This window comes from Hylobates moloch, unplaced genomic scaffold, assembly GCF_009828535.3.
Source record: "Hylobates moloch isolate HMO894 unplaced genomic scaffold, HMol_V3 SCAFFOLD_8, whole genome shotgun sequence".
In the NCBI taxonomy this organism is placed as follows: domain Eukaryota; kingdom Metazoa; phylum Chordata; class Mammalia; order Primates; family Hylobatidae; genus Hylobates; species Hylobates moloch.
In genome coordinates this window covers 30773454-30790676 of record NW_026652283.1, presented here as the reverse complement: position 1 = coordinate 30790676, position 17223 = coordinate 30773454, and the positions used below count along the sequence as shown (strand labels likewise).

The 17223-nt window shown below is 39.7% G+C and overlaps 1 protein-coding gene across 2 annotated transcripts in view; it reads right to left on the bottom strand.

The window, feature by feature from the left end:
* Positions 1-1291: 1291 nt before the first annotated feature.
* PKP2 (plakophilin 2) overlaps positions 1292-17223 on the bottom strand; it is a 106916-nt gene continuing 90984 nt past the window's right edge. Inside the window, exons 10-13 of one of the 2 annotated variants that reach the window (XM_032159953.2) lie at positions 11867-12020; positions 5359-5548; positions 1842-1929; positions 1292-1690 (exon numbers count right to left, since the gene is read on the bottom strand). In XM_032159953.2, coding sequence (XP_032015844.1) covers positions 1622-1690; positions 1842-1929; positions 5359-5548; positions 11867-12020 — 501 coding nt within the window. In that variant the 3' untranslated portion in view covers positions 1292-1621. The remainder of the gene's footprint in view (positions 1691-1841; positions 1930-5358; positions 5549-11866; positions 12021-17223) is intronic. The other variant, XM_058443131.1, reaches the window with a different exon arrangement.

Sequence of the window (17223 nt, the reverse complement as noted above, 5' to 3'; positions counted from 1 at the left end):
AAAAAACACAAAAAGTTCTGAACACACATTTATTATCTGGAGGAATAAATGCACTCCAAATGCTTATCATAACTCTGGAAAAAGACATATAAATTCTCTCCAGTATTTTAAAAATTGGTATCTAAATAATTTCATTTTGAACTAGGTTAGTAAGCTTGTCTTCATTCAGCTTTTAAAATTCAAAAAAGATTGTTTCGAATATAATAAAGACTTAAGTACACATTCAAAATTTATTTTCTATTACACTTGTCTTGCCAAAAGGAGTTGAATAATTTTTTTGCTTATCTTACTTAGGACAAATGTTGTCAGATTAAAAAACAACAACAACAACAGAATAGTAGTTGTAAAGACTAACTCTATATGAATGGTTTTAATCATAGCGCAGTTAAAACAACATTTAATGTAGATTCATTTCGCTGGATGATGTCACCATTTAAAATATCAGTATTTCTCATATCATTTCTGGATGGTCTTGACACATTCTTATATCTTCTTCAACACGACTTCTTCACTTTTTTTTCTCTAGAGTTTTCTTGAGTTAAAATAATGGCTTGAAGAAGATCACATGAAGTCTAGTGGCTCTGTGATATTTCTTAAATGCTGGGCAAGGCTGGGCTGGTTGATAACGTAACTCATTAACGTGAGCTGTATTTTCAGTGCCCCAGGCTGGCCCGGCAATCTGATAGAAGGCCTTAGTTCCTCTTGCAGATAAAGATAGAGTCCATTCTTTCACTAGTCCAGGGCAGTGGCCAAAAAAGTCCAGGAAAGGCATTACATAGAATGCCATCCTTTTAGAAGAGATTTGGATTTAATGGCGTTGTTATAGGTAAAGTATTTCCTGACAAAAATCTCATTCACTCAGTGTTTGGGGGAACGTTAAATTTTATAATCATAGTTGCCTTTCTCTGTGGAAAAGATTTTATTTATTTATTTATTTTTTATTTTAAGTTCTGGGAGGAAAAAACTTCTTTAATTTGCTATGATCATTTCCTCTCAATTTCTTTTTCTTACAGTCATGCATACTCTGTAATCTAAATTTCTTGTTTATTTAAAAATCAGAGAAAAAAAACCTGAGGGGATAAAAACAAGCACAAAGTAAAGAAAGAAACCAATAATTTTGCCATCATACTTTCTCCTGGATAACTGCAGATATTTCTTGTCATTTCCGTTCTGTTTCAACACTGCAGAACAATACACTGGTGGCCCAATGGCGAAGCAATGTGCACAGGAGTGACAAAACGTGGGAATCGGAAAAGGAATATAAATGTAAATCAAACTTTTAAAATCCCAGTAATGCAACAGCTTCTTTCTTTATTTATTGGATTAATGTCCCTTCCACATGAATTCACATTTTGGTTCCAGGAGGCCATGCACCATAAGCCCTAATATCAAAGACCACTATTTGTAGCGCCTGTGGCCAGTATCTACTGGTGGCAAACTTGCAAAAGTCTTCTGGAAGACGCATACAATTATGTTCTATTTGTTTTCTGGATTCAGGGGACCATGGAAATAGAAAAAGATAGAAACAAGGCATGCTTTTGAGGTTTCTTGGGCTGGGTAGTAGAAAAATAGGTGTTTTCCTATGGGGATTTTTGCAGCTGAGAATACTTTGTCGTTTTCCTCAGTCTTTAAGGGAGTGGTAGGCTTTGGCAGTCCGGTTGTTGACAAAATCTGTCTTCTTAAACTGAGCCTTTGGAATAAGCAAACAGAAACGTGAAAGGTAACAAAACTGGCACAGAAGAAAATGGAGTCTTTTAGTGATTTCTTACCAGGGTCAAGTCAAGTGGGCCATTATTACCTGGCTCTGTTCACTATGACACATTCCTTGTTCATGTTCTTACCTTCTTGTACGCATGATGCAGTTCCGTGTGTGCCCACAGAGAATACAGGAGGACGGAGGCAGCTTTACTTGCTTTGTTGGAGGCATAGCTGAAAAGAAAAGGACATTCTGAGATCAGGGAGAATGAGTGAGGCTTCTGGATGCTGCCTGTGGGCGTTCTGTAAGACCTCTTTGCCCCTCAACTGCTACTCCCCAGCAGCCGTCCATGAAGTCAGGCCACTCGGTGACCAGACAATTAGGCAGCAAGCCTGGAAGGCGGGGACCATATTTGTTTTTGTTTTCTTTTTAAACCACTAGCACAGTGCTAATAAATAAATAGTTTATAGGCCAGGCGGGGTGGCTCACGCCTGTAATCCCAGCACTTTTGGGAGGCCGAGGTGGGTAGATCATGAGGTCAGGAGATCGAGACCATCCTGGCCAACATGGTGAAACCCCGTCTCTACTAAAAATACAAAATCTAGCTGGGCGTGGCAGCGTGTGCCTGTAATCCCAGCTACTCGGGAGGCTGAGGCAGAAGAATCATTTGAACCCGGGAGGTGGAGGTTGCAGTGAGCCAAAGGTTGCAGTGAGCCGAGATCGCGCCACTGTACTCCAGCCTGGTGATAGAGCTAGACTCTGTCTCAAAATAATAATAATAATAAATAAACAAGTAGTTTACACAGAAAAATCCCTGATATTTATAAGGAATGTATCTTTAGATATGTTATAAATCCTTGAATTATTTATAGAATATAGTCTATATTTGTATACTTATAATGTATGTTTATAGAATAAAAATGCATGAAACCACGACTGAAAAATACATACGATTTTGTGACATCATGAATGTAGGAGTAAAGTAATTTTTCAAGTCAATAAAAGAAATTCTTGTGGCAGCCCTTGTTAAAGCAGTTTCAAAATCTCTTTATGTTTCCGTATAGAACAAATGGAAAACCTGTTCCTGCTATAAATCCAAGTCACCACCACATTTGAACTGTACTTAGTATTTCATATTCTGCTTTTTTTTTTGTTTTTTTTTTTTTGAGATGGAGTCTCGCTCTGTCACCCAGGCTGGAGTGCAATGGCACGATCTCAGCTCACTGCAACCTCTGCCTCCCAGGTTCAAGCGATTCTCCTGCCTCAGCCTCCAAAGTAGCTGGGACTACAGGCGCATGCCACCACGCCAGGCTAATTTTTTGTATTTTTAGTAGAGACGAGGTTTCGCTGTATTAGCCAGGGTGGTCTCGATCTCCTGACTTCATTATCCGCCTGCCTCGGCCTCTCATAGTGCTGGGATTACAGACGTGAGCCACTGTGCCCAGCCCATGTTCTGCTTTTAAATTTATCCTAAATGTCCCACCTCTGGCTTAGATCAGTGCCGCCTTAGATCTCTTTCTCTTCTATCACCTGATTAGCACATGGCTGATTGTTTTCCTTAAACAAAGATTTTTTTCCCCCATATCATAGGCATTTATAAACATAAAACCAAAACTAGAGAGTGCAAAGATGTATGGAGAAGGGCATGGTGTGTTCCTTCAAGAGTGAGAAGCCTTTCTCTTCCACACTAGCCTGGCAGGGAGGAGCAGTCAGATCAGCACTTCACAGACTTGTCAGTACCCCTGGACTTTTCAGAATCACTTGGTAATAACTGGAGGGCAAATAAATCCATCAAAGTGATGGGTCTCTAATATTCAAAACTGTAAAAAGTTATTAAATTGCAAGGCTGTTATATTCATAATGTTTGTTTATAAGTTGGTTGTTTGATACTTGGTACTCTTTTATTCAAAGATGTAATGTTATAAATGATAATTAGTTCCCAGGCTAGCCCAGGTCAGATATATAACACTCTAGTAAGGAAAGAGCAGCAGACACCACTGGCAAGAAGCTCCTTGTTAACTTTTGTTTTTGAGACAGGGCATGTGAGAACTCACAAGTGGACACTCAGGGCAATAAACAAGTTAACAGAGTAGCTCACCCCCTATCTTGCTAAGCTACCAGAAGTTTCCAAAAGTAATTGCATATTCCCATGTGCACCAATTGTCATGTCTGAATACTCAAATAATGAGCATCATACTATCTTATGGTGATTTGCTTGGGAGTTTGGATGACCATTTGGAAGAGTCGTCATTTCTGTTTTGCAGCAGTAATTCACTCTTTCCACAAAGACTCAGCAACTCTAATACTGTCTGCCAGCCTCTGGGGATAGGTGAATATTCTTGGGGAACTGACCCCCCAGCCAGTGCTCAGGGCTTGTTTTAATCTGACTCCGAACGCAGTCTTCCTTCCTTGTGTGCACTGCAGAGTGGGGCTGCAGAGCAGAAGGGGCCTAGATTGGGTGGGACTGCAGTAGAAGTAACATGTATATCCCTGTACAGCCAAGCACACATTTCTTCAGTACAGGTGAAGTCATCTGTTTTGTAACTCATTAAAACTAGGATATCATAGCCTTTTCTTTTCTTGTTTGGTTATTTACAAAAGTAACATATGTATTTGTAATAAGTCAAACAATTCAGAATTGTATAAAGAGAAAAAGATAATCTTCATGCCCCTTTCCAATCTCATCACTCTAAATTAACTAATAGTAAATAATTTGGTTAACACAAGGTTTTTCATTCTCCTCCTTTTTTTTTTTAATAGGGAAAAGTTGAAAACAGGAACATGGATGTGGAATGACATGCATTGGACCTTCTATTCTCAAAAGGGAATAAGATGCGGAAGAGAAAGATAGAGAAAAAACTGTGAAAGCAAGACTTTCTCATCAGGCTATCCCCACCACTGCTTCTCCGGTGCCATCACTGCTGCTGCTGCTTTTTTTTTTTTTTCTTTTTTGAGACAGAATCTCACTCTGTCAACCAGGCTGGAGTGCAGCGGCACGATCACGGCTCACTGGAACCTCTGCCTCCTGGGCTCAAGCGATTCTCAAGCCTCAGTCTTCCAAGCAGCTGGAATTACAGGCACGCACCACCACACCCAGCTAATTTTTGTATTTTTACTAGAGACAGGGTTTTGCCATGTTGGCCAGGCTGGTCTCGAACTTCTGACCTCAAGTGATCCACCTGCTTGGGCCTCCCAAAGTGCTGGGATTACAGGCATGAGCCGCTGTGCCCAGCCCATCACTGCTTCTTCTAAGCCACCTGGTGTGACATCCCCTCCTAAGATGGAAGTGAGGAAAAGGGCACTTGCCTATTCAGAGGACTCCTGCTTTGCCTACATTCTGCTGTTATTAAATCACAGCTGTGGCTTGGGAAACTAATTCATTAGGCCAATACAATGCTGGAATGCACAACCAAGAGAAGCTCTGGAGTCTGACCCTCTCTTGATACTTTAGAAGAGAAGGGACAAGCATGTGGTGTGGTGGATTCAGTTCTTTCCTTGGCTGATCACTGAGGGCTGACCAGATGATCTGGCCTGGCTTTACGTCCTGTTTGCCGCCATGTTGCACATGATGGTCATGACTGCACATTCACAACCGGATTATTTACACGCAGGCTGGTGAGGGCAAAGGGAGGCAGCTGATGGGCAGAAGCTGAAGGACTTACGCATCGCCTGCACTAATGGCCATAATTTTCTGGATGCCCCCGGTGTTTAGAAGGTCCCGTGCATTCTGGTAACTGTTTTGGATTACGTTGTTCAATGTGTAACAGGCAGAGGCTGTAGTTTCAATGAGAAGATCAGTACTTGGGACTGTGTCAGGAATGATGGAAACCAAATCAGGGAGAGTTTCTTTGGCTACAAAATGAAAAAAAAAAAGAACACTTGATTAAAAAGATTGTTTCTTAATCCCAAGATCCCAACACATTTTGGGCCATTTGGTCATGCAATTCGCCTCCTGTTCACATTCCTGCCTCACCTCCGGTATTGGGATACAGGACCCGCCCACCAACCCGGTATTTTCAGTAGAGACGGGGTTTCACCGTGTTAGCCAGGATGGTCTCGATCTCCTGACCTCGTGATCCGCCCCCCTCGGCCTCCCAAAGTGCTGGGATTACAGGCGTGAGACACCGTGCCTGGCCAAGAACATTCTTAAAAAGAAACACAGCTGGTTAACAACACACGGAAAGATGTAATTTCCCTAATAACAAATTTTTCAAAATATTTGAAAAGAGGATACTCTGTGCTCAGTACATTGAAAATCTTTTCAGAATGTAATTTGGCAGAAATGTCAGGAACTTAAAACATTTTCATCTTCTTCAATTTGGTAATTCCATGTCTATGAATACATCTTAAAAATATCACTTTGAAAATGAAAAAAGCTTTCTACAGAGATCTTTATGACAGTACTACATGTAAATGAAAAACTAAAAAGCCTGAATATCCCTATAATAGGAATATGATTAACTAAAACACACCTGCAAAGACTACTATTCATCACAAAACCTATCTATGAAGCATGTATATTAAAAAGAAAATAATTATGTTAATAATGTATGTGAAAAATCAGTATATTTATATAAATAATACAAAATATTATTGGCCAGGTTTGGTGGCCCACACCTGTAATCCCAGCACTTTGGGAGGCGGGTGGATCACTTAAGGTCAGGAGTTCAAGACCAGCCTGGCTAACATGGTGAAACCCCATCTCTATTAAAAATACAAAAAATTAGCTGGGTGTAGTGGCACATGCCTGTGCCTGTAGTCCCTGCTTCTCAGGAGGCTGAGGCACAAGAATTGCTTGAGCTTGGGAGGCAGAAGTTGCAGCGGGCAGAGATCATGCTACTATTCTCCAGCCTGGGAAACAGAGAGAGACCCTGCCTCAAAAAAAAAAAAAAAAAAAAAAAAAAATGCATAATAGTACCAAAAAACCCACATAAGAAACCTGAGGAAAAATGTTAATAGGAGCTGTTTTTCTACAACAATATTAATAGTGAACTAAAATCTTTTTTTTTTGTTTTGAAACGGAGTCTTGCTCTGTCGCCCAGGCTGGAGTGCAGTGGCGCGATCTTGGCTCACTGCAAGCTCCGCCTCCCGGGTTCACACCATTCTCCTGCCTCAGCCTCCCGAGTAGCTGGGACTACAGGCGTCTGCCACTACGCCCGGCTAATTTTTTGTATTTTTGGTAGAGATGGGGTTTCACCTCGTTAGCCAGGATGGTCTTGATCTCCTGACCTTGTGATCCGCCCGCCTGGGCCTCCCAAAGTGCTGGGACTACAGGCGTGAGCTACCACGCCCGGCCGAGCTAAAATCATTTTTAAGGCCAGGCAAGGTAGCTCATGTCTGTAATCCCGGCACTTTAGAAGGCCGAGGCAGGAGGATCACTTGAGCCCAGGAGTTTGAGACCAGTCTGGAAAATATAATGAGACCCTGTCGCTATTTAAAAAAGTAAAATTAAATAAGTAAATAAATAATAAATGAATAATCTTTGCTTCCCAAGGTTTTTCCAATACATAAGTAATACTACTATTTTTTTTTTTCTTTTGAGACGGAGTTTCACTCTTGTTGCCCAGGTTGGAGTGCAATGGCGCGATCTCGTCTCACCGCAACCTCCGCCTCCCAGGTTCAAGCAATTCTCCTGCCTCAGCCTCCCGAGTAGCTGGGATTACAGGTATGCACCACCATGCCCGGCTAATTTTTTGTATATATATATTTTTTAGTAGAGACGGGGTTTCTCCATGTTGAGGCTGGTCTCGAACTCCTGACCTCAGGTGATCTGCCCGCCTCAGCCTCCCAAAGTGCTGGGATTACAGGCGTGAGCCACTGCACCTGGCCTACTATTTTTAAAAGAGAAATAAACTATTTTAAATGTACTTTTCTAATATATATATATAACTTCTTGGTTATAAGTTTGAGTTTGGCTTTTTTTTTTGTACTAACAAGAAAGGTATTAAAAAAATAGACACGCCACTTTCACAATTAGGCTATAGAAAATAAAAAAGACACATAGACCAATGGAACAGAATAGAGAACCCAGAAATAAAGCCAAATACTTACAGCCAACTGATCTTTGACAAAGCAAACAAAAACGTTAAGTGGGGAAAGGCCACCCTGTTCAACATATTCAACAAATGGTGCTGGGATAATTGGCAAGCCACATGTAGAAGAATAAAGCTGGATCCTCATCTCTCACTTTATACAAAAATCAACTCAAGATGGATCAAAGATTAAATCCGAGACCTGAAACCATAAAAATTCTAGAAGATAACACTGGAAAAACTCTTCTAGACATTGGCTTAGGCAAAGAGTTCATGACCAAGAACCCAAAAGCAAATGCAACAAAACCAAAAATAAGTAAATGGGATCCAATTAAACTAAAAAGCTTCTGCGCAGCAAAAGAAATAATCAGCAGAGTAAACAGACACCCCACAGAGTGGGAGAAAATATTCACAAACTGCATTCGACAAAGGACTAATATCCGGAATCTACAAGGAACTCAAAAAAGCAAGAAAAAAGCCAAATAATTCCATCAAAAAGTGGGCTAAGGATACGAATAGACAATTCTCAAAACAAGATATACAACTGGCATATGAAAAATTATTTGATATGCCTCAAACATATGAAAAAATGCTCAACATCACTAATTATCATGGAAATGCAAATTAAAAGCACAATGAGGTACCACCTTACTCCTGCAAGAATGACCATCATTTAAAAATCAAAATATAATAGATGTTGGCATGGATATGGTGAAAAGGGGACACTTCTAGACTGCTGGTGGGAATGTAAACTAGTACAACCACTATGGAAAACAGTATGGAGATTCCTTAAAGAACTAAAAGTAGAATTACCATTTGATCCAGCAATACCACTACTGGGTATCTACCCAAAGGAAAAGAAGTCATTATATGAAAAACACACTTGTACATGCATGTTTATAGCAGCACAATTCACAATTGCAAAATATGGAGCCAACCTAAATGCCCATCAACCAACGAGTGGATACAGAAAACGTAGTATATACACACCATGAAATACTACTCAGCCATTAAAAAGAAAGACATAATGGCCTTTGAGGCAAATTGGATGGAATTAGAGACCATTATTCTAAGTGAAATAACACAGGAATGGAAAACCAAATATTGTATGTTCTCACTTATAAGTGGGAGCTAAGCTATGACGATGCAAAGGAATAAGAGTGATATAATGGATTTTGGGGACTTGCGGGAAAGGTAGGAAGGGGTGAGAGATAAAAGACTACACACTGGGTACAGTGTACACTGCTCAGGTGACAGGTGTGCCAACATCTCAGAAATAATCACTAAATAACTTTTCCATGTAACTGAACACCACCTGTACCCAAAAATCTATTGAAAAATTTTAAAAGGTGTTAATATTTGACAAATCCACTGGAACTTGTCCTAGGGTACATATTTTGGTCAATGCGAACTTGTGCTTTAACTTTTTGTAATAGTTATTTTCATGTATATTTTCCTCTTTTTCCTCTAACCACTTTAGACTCTTCTTAAAAGATAGAGAGCGTGCATCTTTTGCTTTTGCTGATCCCCACAGCTTCCGAATATGTGTTGTGTTTATCAGGAATTAACAAATACTGCCTAATTTTATTGTGTGCCTTCATTTGCGTTCATGTGGCATCTTGAAGCACATTTATCTCTCTATGATACTGATTGTAATGAATTGTGTGACTGTCTCAACTTCAAATGAGGTTGTGGGTTCCTTGAAGCCAATTATCTTACTTACTTCTGTGTTTCCAGCATTGATTATTATTCCTGAAATGGACAAGTACTCAATAAAAGGCACTGAATGATATGTCATCATAATACCTGGACCTGACTGACAGGTAAGACATACCTTCTGCTCACAGGCCTGAACAATTTCCTTTTGGCCGTGGTTCAGGCACACAGCATACTGTGGAGAGCTCAGTGTTCATCTAAAGCCAGAGTGCTGTAGTTTCAGTCCCGGTTCTGCTACTTTACGGCTCTATGGCCTGAGCAAGCTACTTAATGTTTCTATTTGTTTTTCCCTAAGTTGCAATGTGGGATAACAATGTCTGCGTCACAGGGTTGTTTTGAGGGAATGAGTCAATGCACGTTAATTGTATTACAGTACTGTGCATGTGGTAAGCACTCGACGGATGCTATTATCAGAAGTCTTCCTCCTTTTAATAAGTTAAACTACAGAATGAAAGGCCTGGCTCACGCCTGTAAGCCCAGCACTTTGGGAGGCCGAGGCGGGCGGATCACAAGGTCAGGAGATCGAGACCATCCTGGCTAACACGGTGAAACCCCGTCTCTACTAAAAATACAAAAAATTAGCCGGGCGTGGTGGCGGGCGCCTGTAGTCCCAGCTACTCGGGAGGCTGAGGCAGGAGAATGGCGTGAACCCCGGGGGGTGGAGCCTGCAGTGAGCCGAGATCGTGCCACTGCACTCCAGCCTGGGCGACAGAGCAAGACTCCGTCTCAAAAAAAAAAAAAAAAAAAAAAAAAAAAGGCCTTGACTGGCAAAATAGCACTGTGAGATACAAACTCAGGTCTTCTGTGTGAAATCTGTTATTCTGTTACCATGCTCCACTGCCTCTCTTTAAGTTTTTGAGAAAATGTAAGTTTCAAGTTTATTTCTCTAGATGTAAGTAAAACGTAACAACTTTATTGCAGGTGAGAACAGGCAAAGTTACCTGGCTTAGAAAGCTCTCATGAGAAACACAAAGCATGTGTTCAAGCTGACTTTCACTTATTTCTTGCTATTAAAATTCTGAATTAAGAGAAGTCCTTTTACTTATATATTTGACATGAAGCCAATTTGGAATTTTAAAATAGCATTTATCTTGCTGAAGCCTCTTTTCTCTGTTATCCTTAAAGTGAAGTTTATCAACAGAATCATCTAATATAAACCATGTGGCTACAGCTATACCTTCCCAACATTTAGGGGACTGAAGAACCTGAGGCCAACAGCGTTTCTGCCCTGAAGGTACATGCTTAATGTGTATAGTGCTGTTACTTACCTTGGTGGTGTTTTAAAGATGGAGTCAATTTTTCATTTGGGAAAAGAACAAAAAAGGGAAAGGATAATACACCTCTATTGAAGTTCAGCACAAAAGACCATGGGGAGAGCATTTTAATAATTCTGAGAGTGCCCATGGCAAGGTCTCTTTCAGATTCACTGAGAATGTTCCAGGCTATCTTTACTTATAATGAGCATGAAACCATTGTATAAAACCTCCTGTCAAATGTGCTGCTGGCTGGCTTTGAAAATGACATTACTAAAACATAACTGCAGCCTTTAATACCTCTGGGGCTATATATGTGCATATTTAAAAATCTAATCCATTAAAACAAGCAAAATATTGTTTATAATTTTTGTGAAATGTTGTGAAAAACTGAATTTGAGCTGTTAGAAACGACCGATTTACAGAGCATTATGAAACATGTTTAATTTTAGCATTATCTTTCTATCATCTCATTTTGTAATTTTCTACTAGATGCAACAAACATTGATCACATACTTCTTGGTATAAGCAAACAAATAAAAAACTGTTCTTTGATAATGTAACACCATTATCGTCTCTGTCAATAATATAGTCAAAGGCAAAATATGTCTCATCACAGTTACTCAAAAAAAAATGATGCCAAATTTGCTGCTGTATTCAGTGACTCCTTTTTTGTCTTTTTATTGTGATTATCTGTTTATCCATTTTTTTAATAGTCCAACACACTGCCAAACTACTAAAGTAAACCACCACTATATGTGTTCTTCAAATGTTCTAGAATTCTGGTGCTTAAGAGAGCCACAGAGAGAACATTCTGAAAGACAACTATATGGATTAGAAAGACTTCATTGGACGGTGTGACTGAGGGTGCCACCCAGTGAAAAATATCAACAATATTACTTATCTGGTTAATGATTAGTATGCTCTAAAATTTCTCTTTTGTAGTAATTTTTTTTAAAATGTTGGATATTTTTTAAAAATCTCTGGTGAGATCCACTGAGAAAGCCTGTTTGTGATATCTGGCAGCACGAAAGGCAGGCCGGGTTATCACCTACTCCTTACTCCCATTTCCAGTGCATCTTTGTGAACGGGAGGTGATAAAGACAACAATTCATTGCATTGTATCTTCAGCATGTACATACTACACATAGATACTTATAACGACTCACCAATTTCATTCTGCAGAGAAAGATTCCGGGACAGATTCCTCAGCAGCGAGATGGCTGTCTTTTTCACACTTGGGTCACTGACATGCAGCATCTTTCGGGCATGCTGCAGGCCATTTTCCTTCTGGACAACTGTCTGAGCCACTGATGTCGGCATCTGTTTTGTGAGACATATCTTATAAGTGCTATTGTATTTGATTTCACGATAACATTAAGTTTTCTGTAGATTACCAGAGGTTGATGAAGATGTTTTATTTTTATCTTATTTATTTATTTTGAGACAAAGTCTCTCTCTGTCACCCAGGCTGGAGTGCAGTGGTGTGATCTCAGCTCACCACAACCTCCACCTCCCAGGTTCAAGTGATTCTCCTGCCTCAGCCTCCTGAGTAGCTCGGATTACAGATGTGTGCCACCAGGCCCAGCTAATTTTTTTGTACTTTTAGTAGAGATGGTGTTTCACCATGCTGGCCAGGCTGGTCTCGAACTCCTGACTAAGGTGATCCACCTGCCTCAGCCTCCTAAAGTGTTGGGATTACAGGCATGAACCACCATGCCCGGCCGAAGATGTTTTAAAAATTAGAACTGTGATGAAACTAGTCTAAAGGTATTTTCTTTAAACTCTTATTAGGTTTTCAAGTCAATTACTAGATAAAAAATGTTTATTCAGTACTTTTAAATGCAATCTTGGGGCCAGGCGTGGTGGCCCACACCTGTAACCTCAGCACTTCGGGAGGCCAAAGCTGGCTGATCACCTGAGTCCAGGAGTTCAAGACCAGCCTGGCCAACATGGTGAAACCATGTCTCTACTAAAAAATACAAAAATATTAGCCAGGTGTGGTGGCACATGCCTGTAGTCCCAGCTACTCAAGAGGCTGGGGCAGGAGAATCGCTTGAACCTAGGAGACAGAGGTTGCAGACAGCCAAGATCATGCCACTGTGCTCCAGTCTGGGTGACAGAGCGACACTCTGTCTAAACAAACAAACAAACAAACGCAATGCAATGTTGGATTTAATTAGGTTATTAACATTTTTTTCCATCTGTGTTTATAAATAAAACAGATTTCCCTTTTCCTTTTCTTGTACTACCCTTTTCACTTAGAATCAAGGTTATACTAACATCATTAAGTTAGTTGGGTAGTATTTAATCTTTCTCTATCTCCTTTAGCTATTTGTGTAATACAAGTAATCTCTTCTTTTGGTAGAATTTAGCCATACAGATTGAATATCCCTTCACTGAAATGCTTGAGACCAGAAGTGTTTTGGTTTTTTTCAGATTTTGGAATATTTGCAAATATATAATGAAATATCTTGGGGATGAGAACCAAGTCTAAATATGAAATTCATTTATCTTTCATATGCACCTTATACTCATAGCCTAGAGGTCATTTTATCCAATTGTAATAATTCTGTGCATGAAACAGTTTGTATACAAGGAACCACTGGAAAGCAAAGGTGTCACTACTCAGCCACCCATGTGGACAATCTATGGTTGTTTGGCATCACCATTATTCCTGACTCTGAATTCATATACTACTGATAAGCAATCATTTTCTTACACATGTACTTAACAGTTAAAAATATGATCTGCCATTAATACAGTTAAAAAAAACAATGTGTTCAGGTAACTAAGCAGCACGGTAGCATCACCAGAATACCTGTCTCAGCTGTTAGACGGCAACAGACAACGGCAGGCTTTCCATCTCTACCATGCTGTGTTTTGATGGAAAGGTTACTGTCCACTGTATTTTTTGTTTTCAGGTGAGAAGAAACATGAAAAGCAATTGAGGGATCAGGAACTGGGTCCTTTAAGGATGAGGAGGCATTCTGTTGGATGGTTTTGCAAAATGTCGCCTATAGAGTCATCTGCCTCATTAACAATGGCTTTTTCTCCTTCAACTTTTAAGCTCAGAGGTACATGTGTAGGATGTGTAGGTTTGTTAGATAGGTTAATGTGTACCATGGTGGTTTGCTGCACAGATCATCCCATCACCTAGGTATTAAGCCCAGCACCCATTAGCTATTCTTCCGGCGATGCTCTCCCTCATCCCCCAAACCCCAACAGGCCCCAGTGTGTGTTGTTCCCCACCAAGTATCCATGTGTTCCCACTGTTCAGCTCCCACTTACAAGTGAGGCCAAGTGGTGCTTGGCTTTCTGTTCCTACATGAGTTTGCCAAGGATAATAGCTTCCAGCTCCATCCATGTCCCTGCAAAGGGCATGATCTCGTTCCTTTTTATGGCTGCACAGTATTCCATGGTGTGTATGTAGGACATTTTCTTTATTCAGTCTATCACTGATGGGCATTTCGGTTGATTCCATGTCTTTGCTATTGTGAATAGTGCTGCAATGAACATACACATGCATGTATCTTTATATGAGAATGAGTTATATTCCTTTGGGTATATACCCAATAATGGGATTGCTGGGTCAAATGGTATTTCTGCCTCTAGATCTTTGAGAAACCACCACACTGTTCTCCACAACGGTTGAACTAATTTGCACTCCCACCAATGGTGGAAAAGCGTTCTTTTTTCTCTGCAACCTTGCCAGCATCTGTTGTTTTTTTGACTTTTTAATAATCACCATTCTGACTGGCATGAGATGGTATCTCACTGTGGTTTTGATTTGCATTTTTCTAATGATCAGCGATGTTGAGCTTTTTTTCACATGTTTGTTAACCACATGTATGTCTTCTTTTGAGAAGAGTCTGTTCATGTCCTTTGTCCACTTTTTAATGGGGTTGTTTTTTTTGTCTTGTAAATTTGTTTAGGTTCCTTGTAGACTCTGGATATTAGACCTTTGTCAGGAAGATAGATTGTAAACATTTTCTCCCATTCTGTAGGTTGTCTGTTCACTCTGATGATAGTTTCTTTTGCTATGCAGAAGCTCTTTAGTTTGACTGTATCCCATTTGTCAATTTTTGCTTTCATTGCTATTGCTTTTGGTGTTTTTGTCATGAAATCTTTGCTGGTGTCTATGTCCTGAATGGTATTGCCTAGATTTTCTTCTAGGGTTTTTATAGTTTTGGGTTTTACATTTAAGTCTTTAATCCATCTTGAGTTAATTTTTGTATAAGGTATAAGAAAGGAGTCCAGTTTCAATTTTCTGCACATGACTAGCCAGTTCTCCCAGCACCATTTATTAAGTAGGGAATTCTTTCCCCATTGCTTGCTTTTGTCAGGTTTGTTGAAGATCAGATTGTTGTAGGTGTGCAGTCTTATTTCTGAGTTCTCTATTCAATTCCATTGATCTATGTGTCTGCTTTTTGTACCAGTGTCATGCTGTTTTGGTTATGGTAGCCTTGTAATACAGTTTGAAGTCAGGTAGCATGATGCCTCTAGTTTTGATCTTTTTGCTTAGGACTGTCTTGGCTATTCGGCTCTTTTTCAATTCCATATGAATTTTAAAATAGTTTTTTCCAATTCTGTGAAGAATGTCAATGGTAGTTTAATGGGGATAGCACTGAATCTATAAATTACATTGGGCAGTAGTTTATTGAGAGTTTTTACCATGAAGGGATGTCGAATTTTATCAAAGGCCTTTTCTGCGTCTATTGAGATCATGTGGTTTTTGTCTGTAGTTCTGTTTATGTGATGAATCACGTTTATTGATTTGCGAATGTTGAACCAACCTTGCATCCCGGGGATGAAACCCACTTGATGGTGGTGGATAAGCTTTTTGGTACGCTGCTAGATTCAATCTGCCAGTATTTTACTGAGGATTTTTGTATCTATGTTGACCAGGGATATTGGCCTGAAGTTTTCTTTTTTTGTTGTGTCTCTGCCAGGTTTTGGTATCAGGATGATGCTGGTCTCATACAATGAGTTAGGGAGGAGTCCCTCCTTTTCAATTTTTTGGCCAACAGTTTCAGTAGAAATGGTACCTGCTCTTCTTTGTACCTCTGGCAGAATTCAGCTGTAAATCTGTCTGGTCCTGGGTTTTTTTGTGGTTGGTAGGCTATTTACTACTACCTCAATTTTAGAACTCATTATTGGTCTATTAAGGGATTCAATTTCTTCTTGGTTCAGTCTTGGGAAGGTGCATATGTCCAGGAGTTTATCCATGTTTTTCTAGTTTATGTGCATAGAGGTATTCATAGTATTCTCTGATGATTGTATGTATTTCTGTGGGGTCAGTGGTGACATCCCACTTATCATTTCTGATTGTGTTATTTGATTCTTCTCTCTTTTCTATTAGTCTAGCTAGCAGATCATTTTATTAGTTTTTTTTTTAAAAAAAACAGCTTCTGAATTTGTTGATTTTTTGAAGGGTTTTTTTCTGTGTGTGTGTGTGTGTGTGTGTGTGTGTGTGTGTGTGTGTGTGTGTGTGTCTGTATCTCCTTCAGTTCCACTCTGATCTTGGCTATTTCTTGCCTTGGGGTTTGTTTGCTCTAGTTCTTTTAGTTGTGATGTTAGGTCGTTACCTTGAGATCTTTCTAGCTTATTGATCTGGGCATTTAGTGTTACAAATTTCCCTCTTAACACTGCTTTAGCCGTGTCCCAGAGATTCTGGTACACTATCTCTTTGTTCTCATTAATTTCCAACAACTTCTTGACTTCTGCCTTAATTTCGTTATTTATCCACAAGTAATTCAGGAGCAGGCTGTTCAATTTCTACGTACTTGTGTGGTTTTGAGTGAATTTCTTAATCTTGAGTTCTGATTTGGTTGCACTGTTGTCTGAGAGATGGTTTCTTATGATTTTGGTTCTTTTGCATTTGCTAAGGAATGTTTTACTTCTGATTATGTGAACAAGTTTTGAGTAAGTGCCGTAGGGTGAGAAGAAGAATGAATATTCTGTTGTTTTTTGGTGGAGAGTTCTGTAGATATCTATCAGGTCTGCTTGATCCAGAGCTGAGTTAGCTCTTCTTGTTGAATTGAACCCTTTACCATTATGTAATGCCCTTCTTTGTCTTTTTTTGATCTTTGTTGGTGTAAAGTCTGTTTTGTCAGAACTAGGATTGCAACCCTTGCTTTTTTCTGTTTTCCATTTGCTTGGTAAATTTTCCACCATCCCTTTATGTTGAGCCTAAGTGTGTCTTTGCATGTGAAATGGTCTCTTGAAGACAGCACACCAACGGGGGTTGGCTCTTTATCCAGTTTGCCACTTTGTGTCTTTTAATTGGTGCATTTAGCCCATTTACATTTAAGGCTAGTATTGTTATGTGTGAATTTGATCCTGTCATCATGATGCTAACTCGTTATTTTGCAGACCTGTTTATGTGGTTGCTTCATAGTGTCACTGGTCTGTGTACTTCAGTGTGTTTTCATAGTGGCTGGTAATGGTTTTTCCTTTCCATATTTAGTGCTTCCTTCAGGAGCTTTGCATGGTAGGCCTGGTATTGACGAATTCCCTCAACATT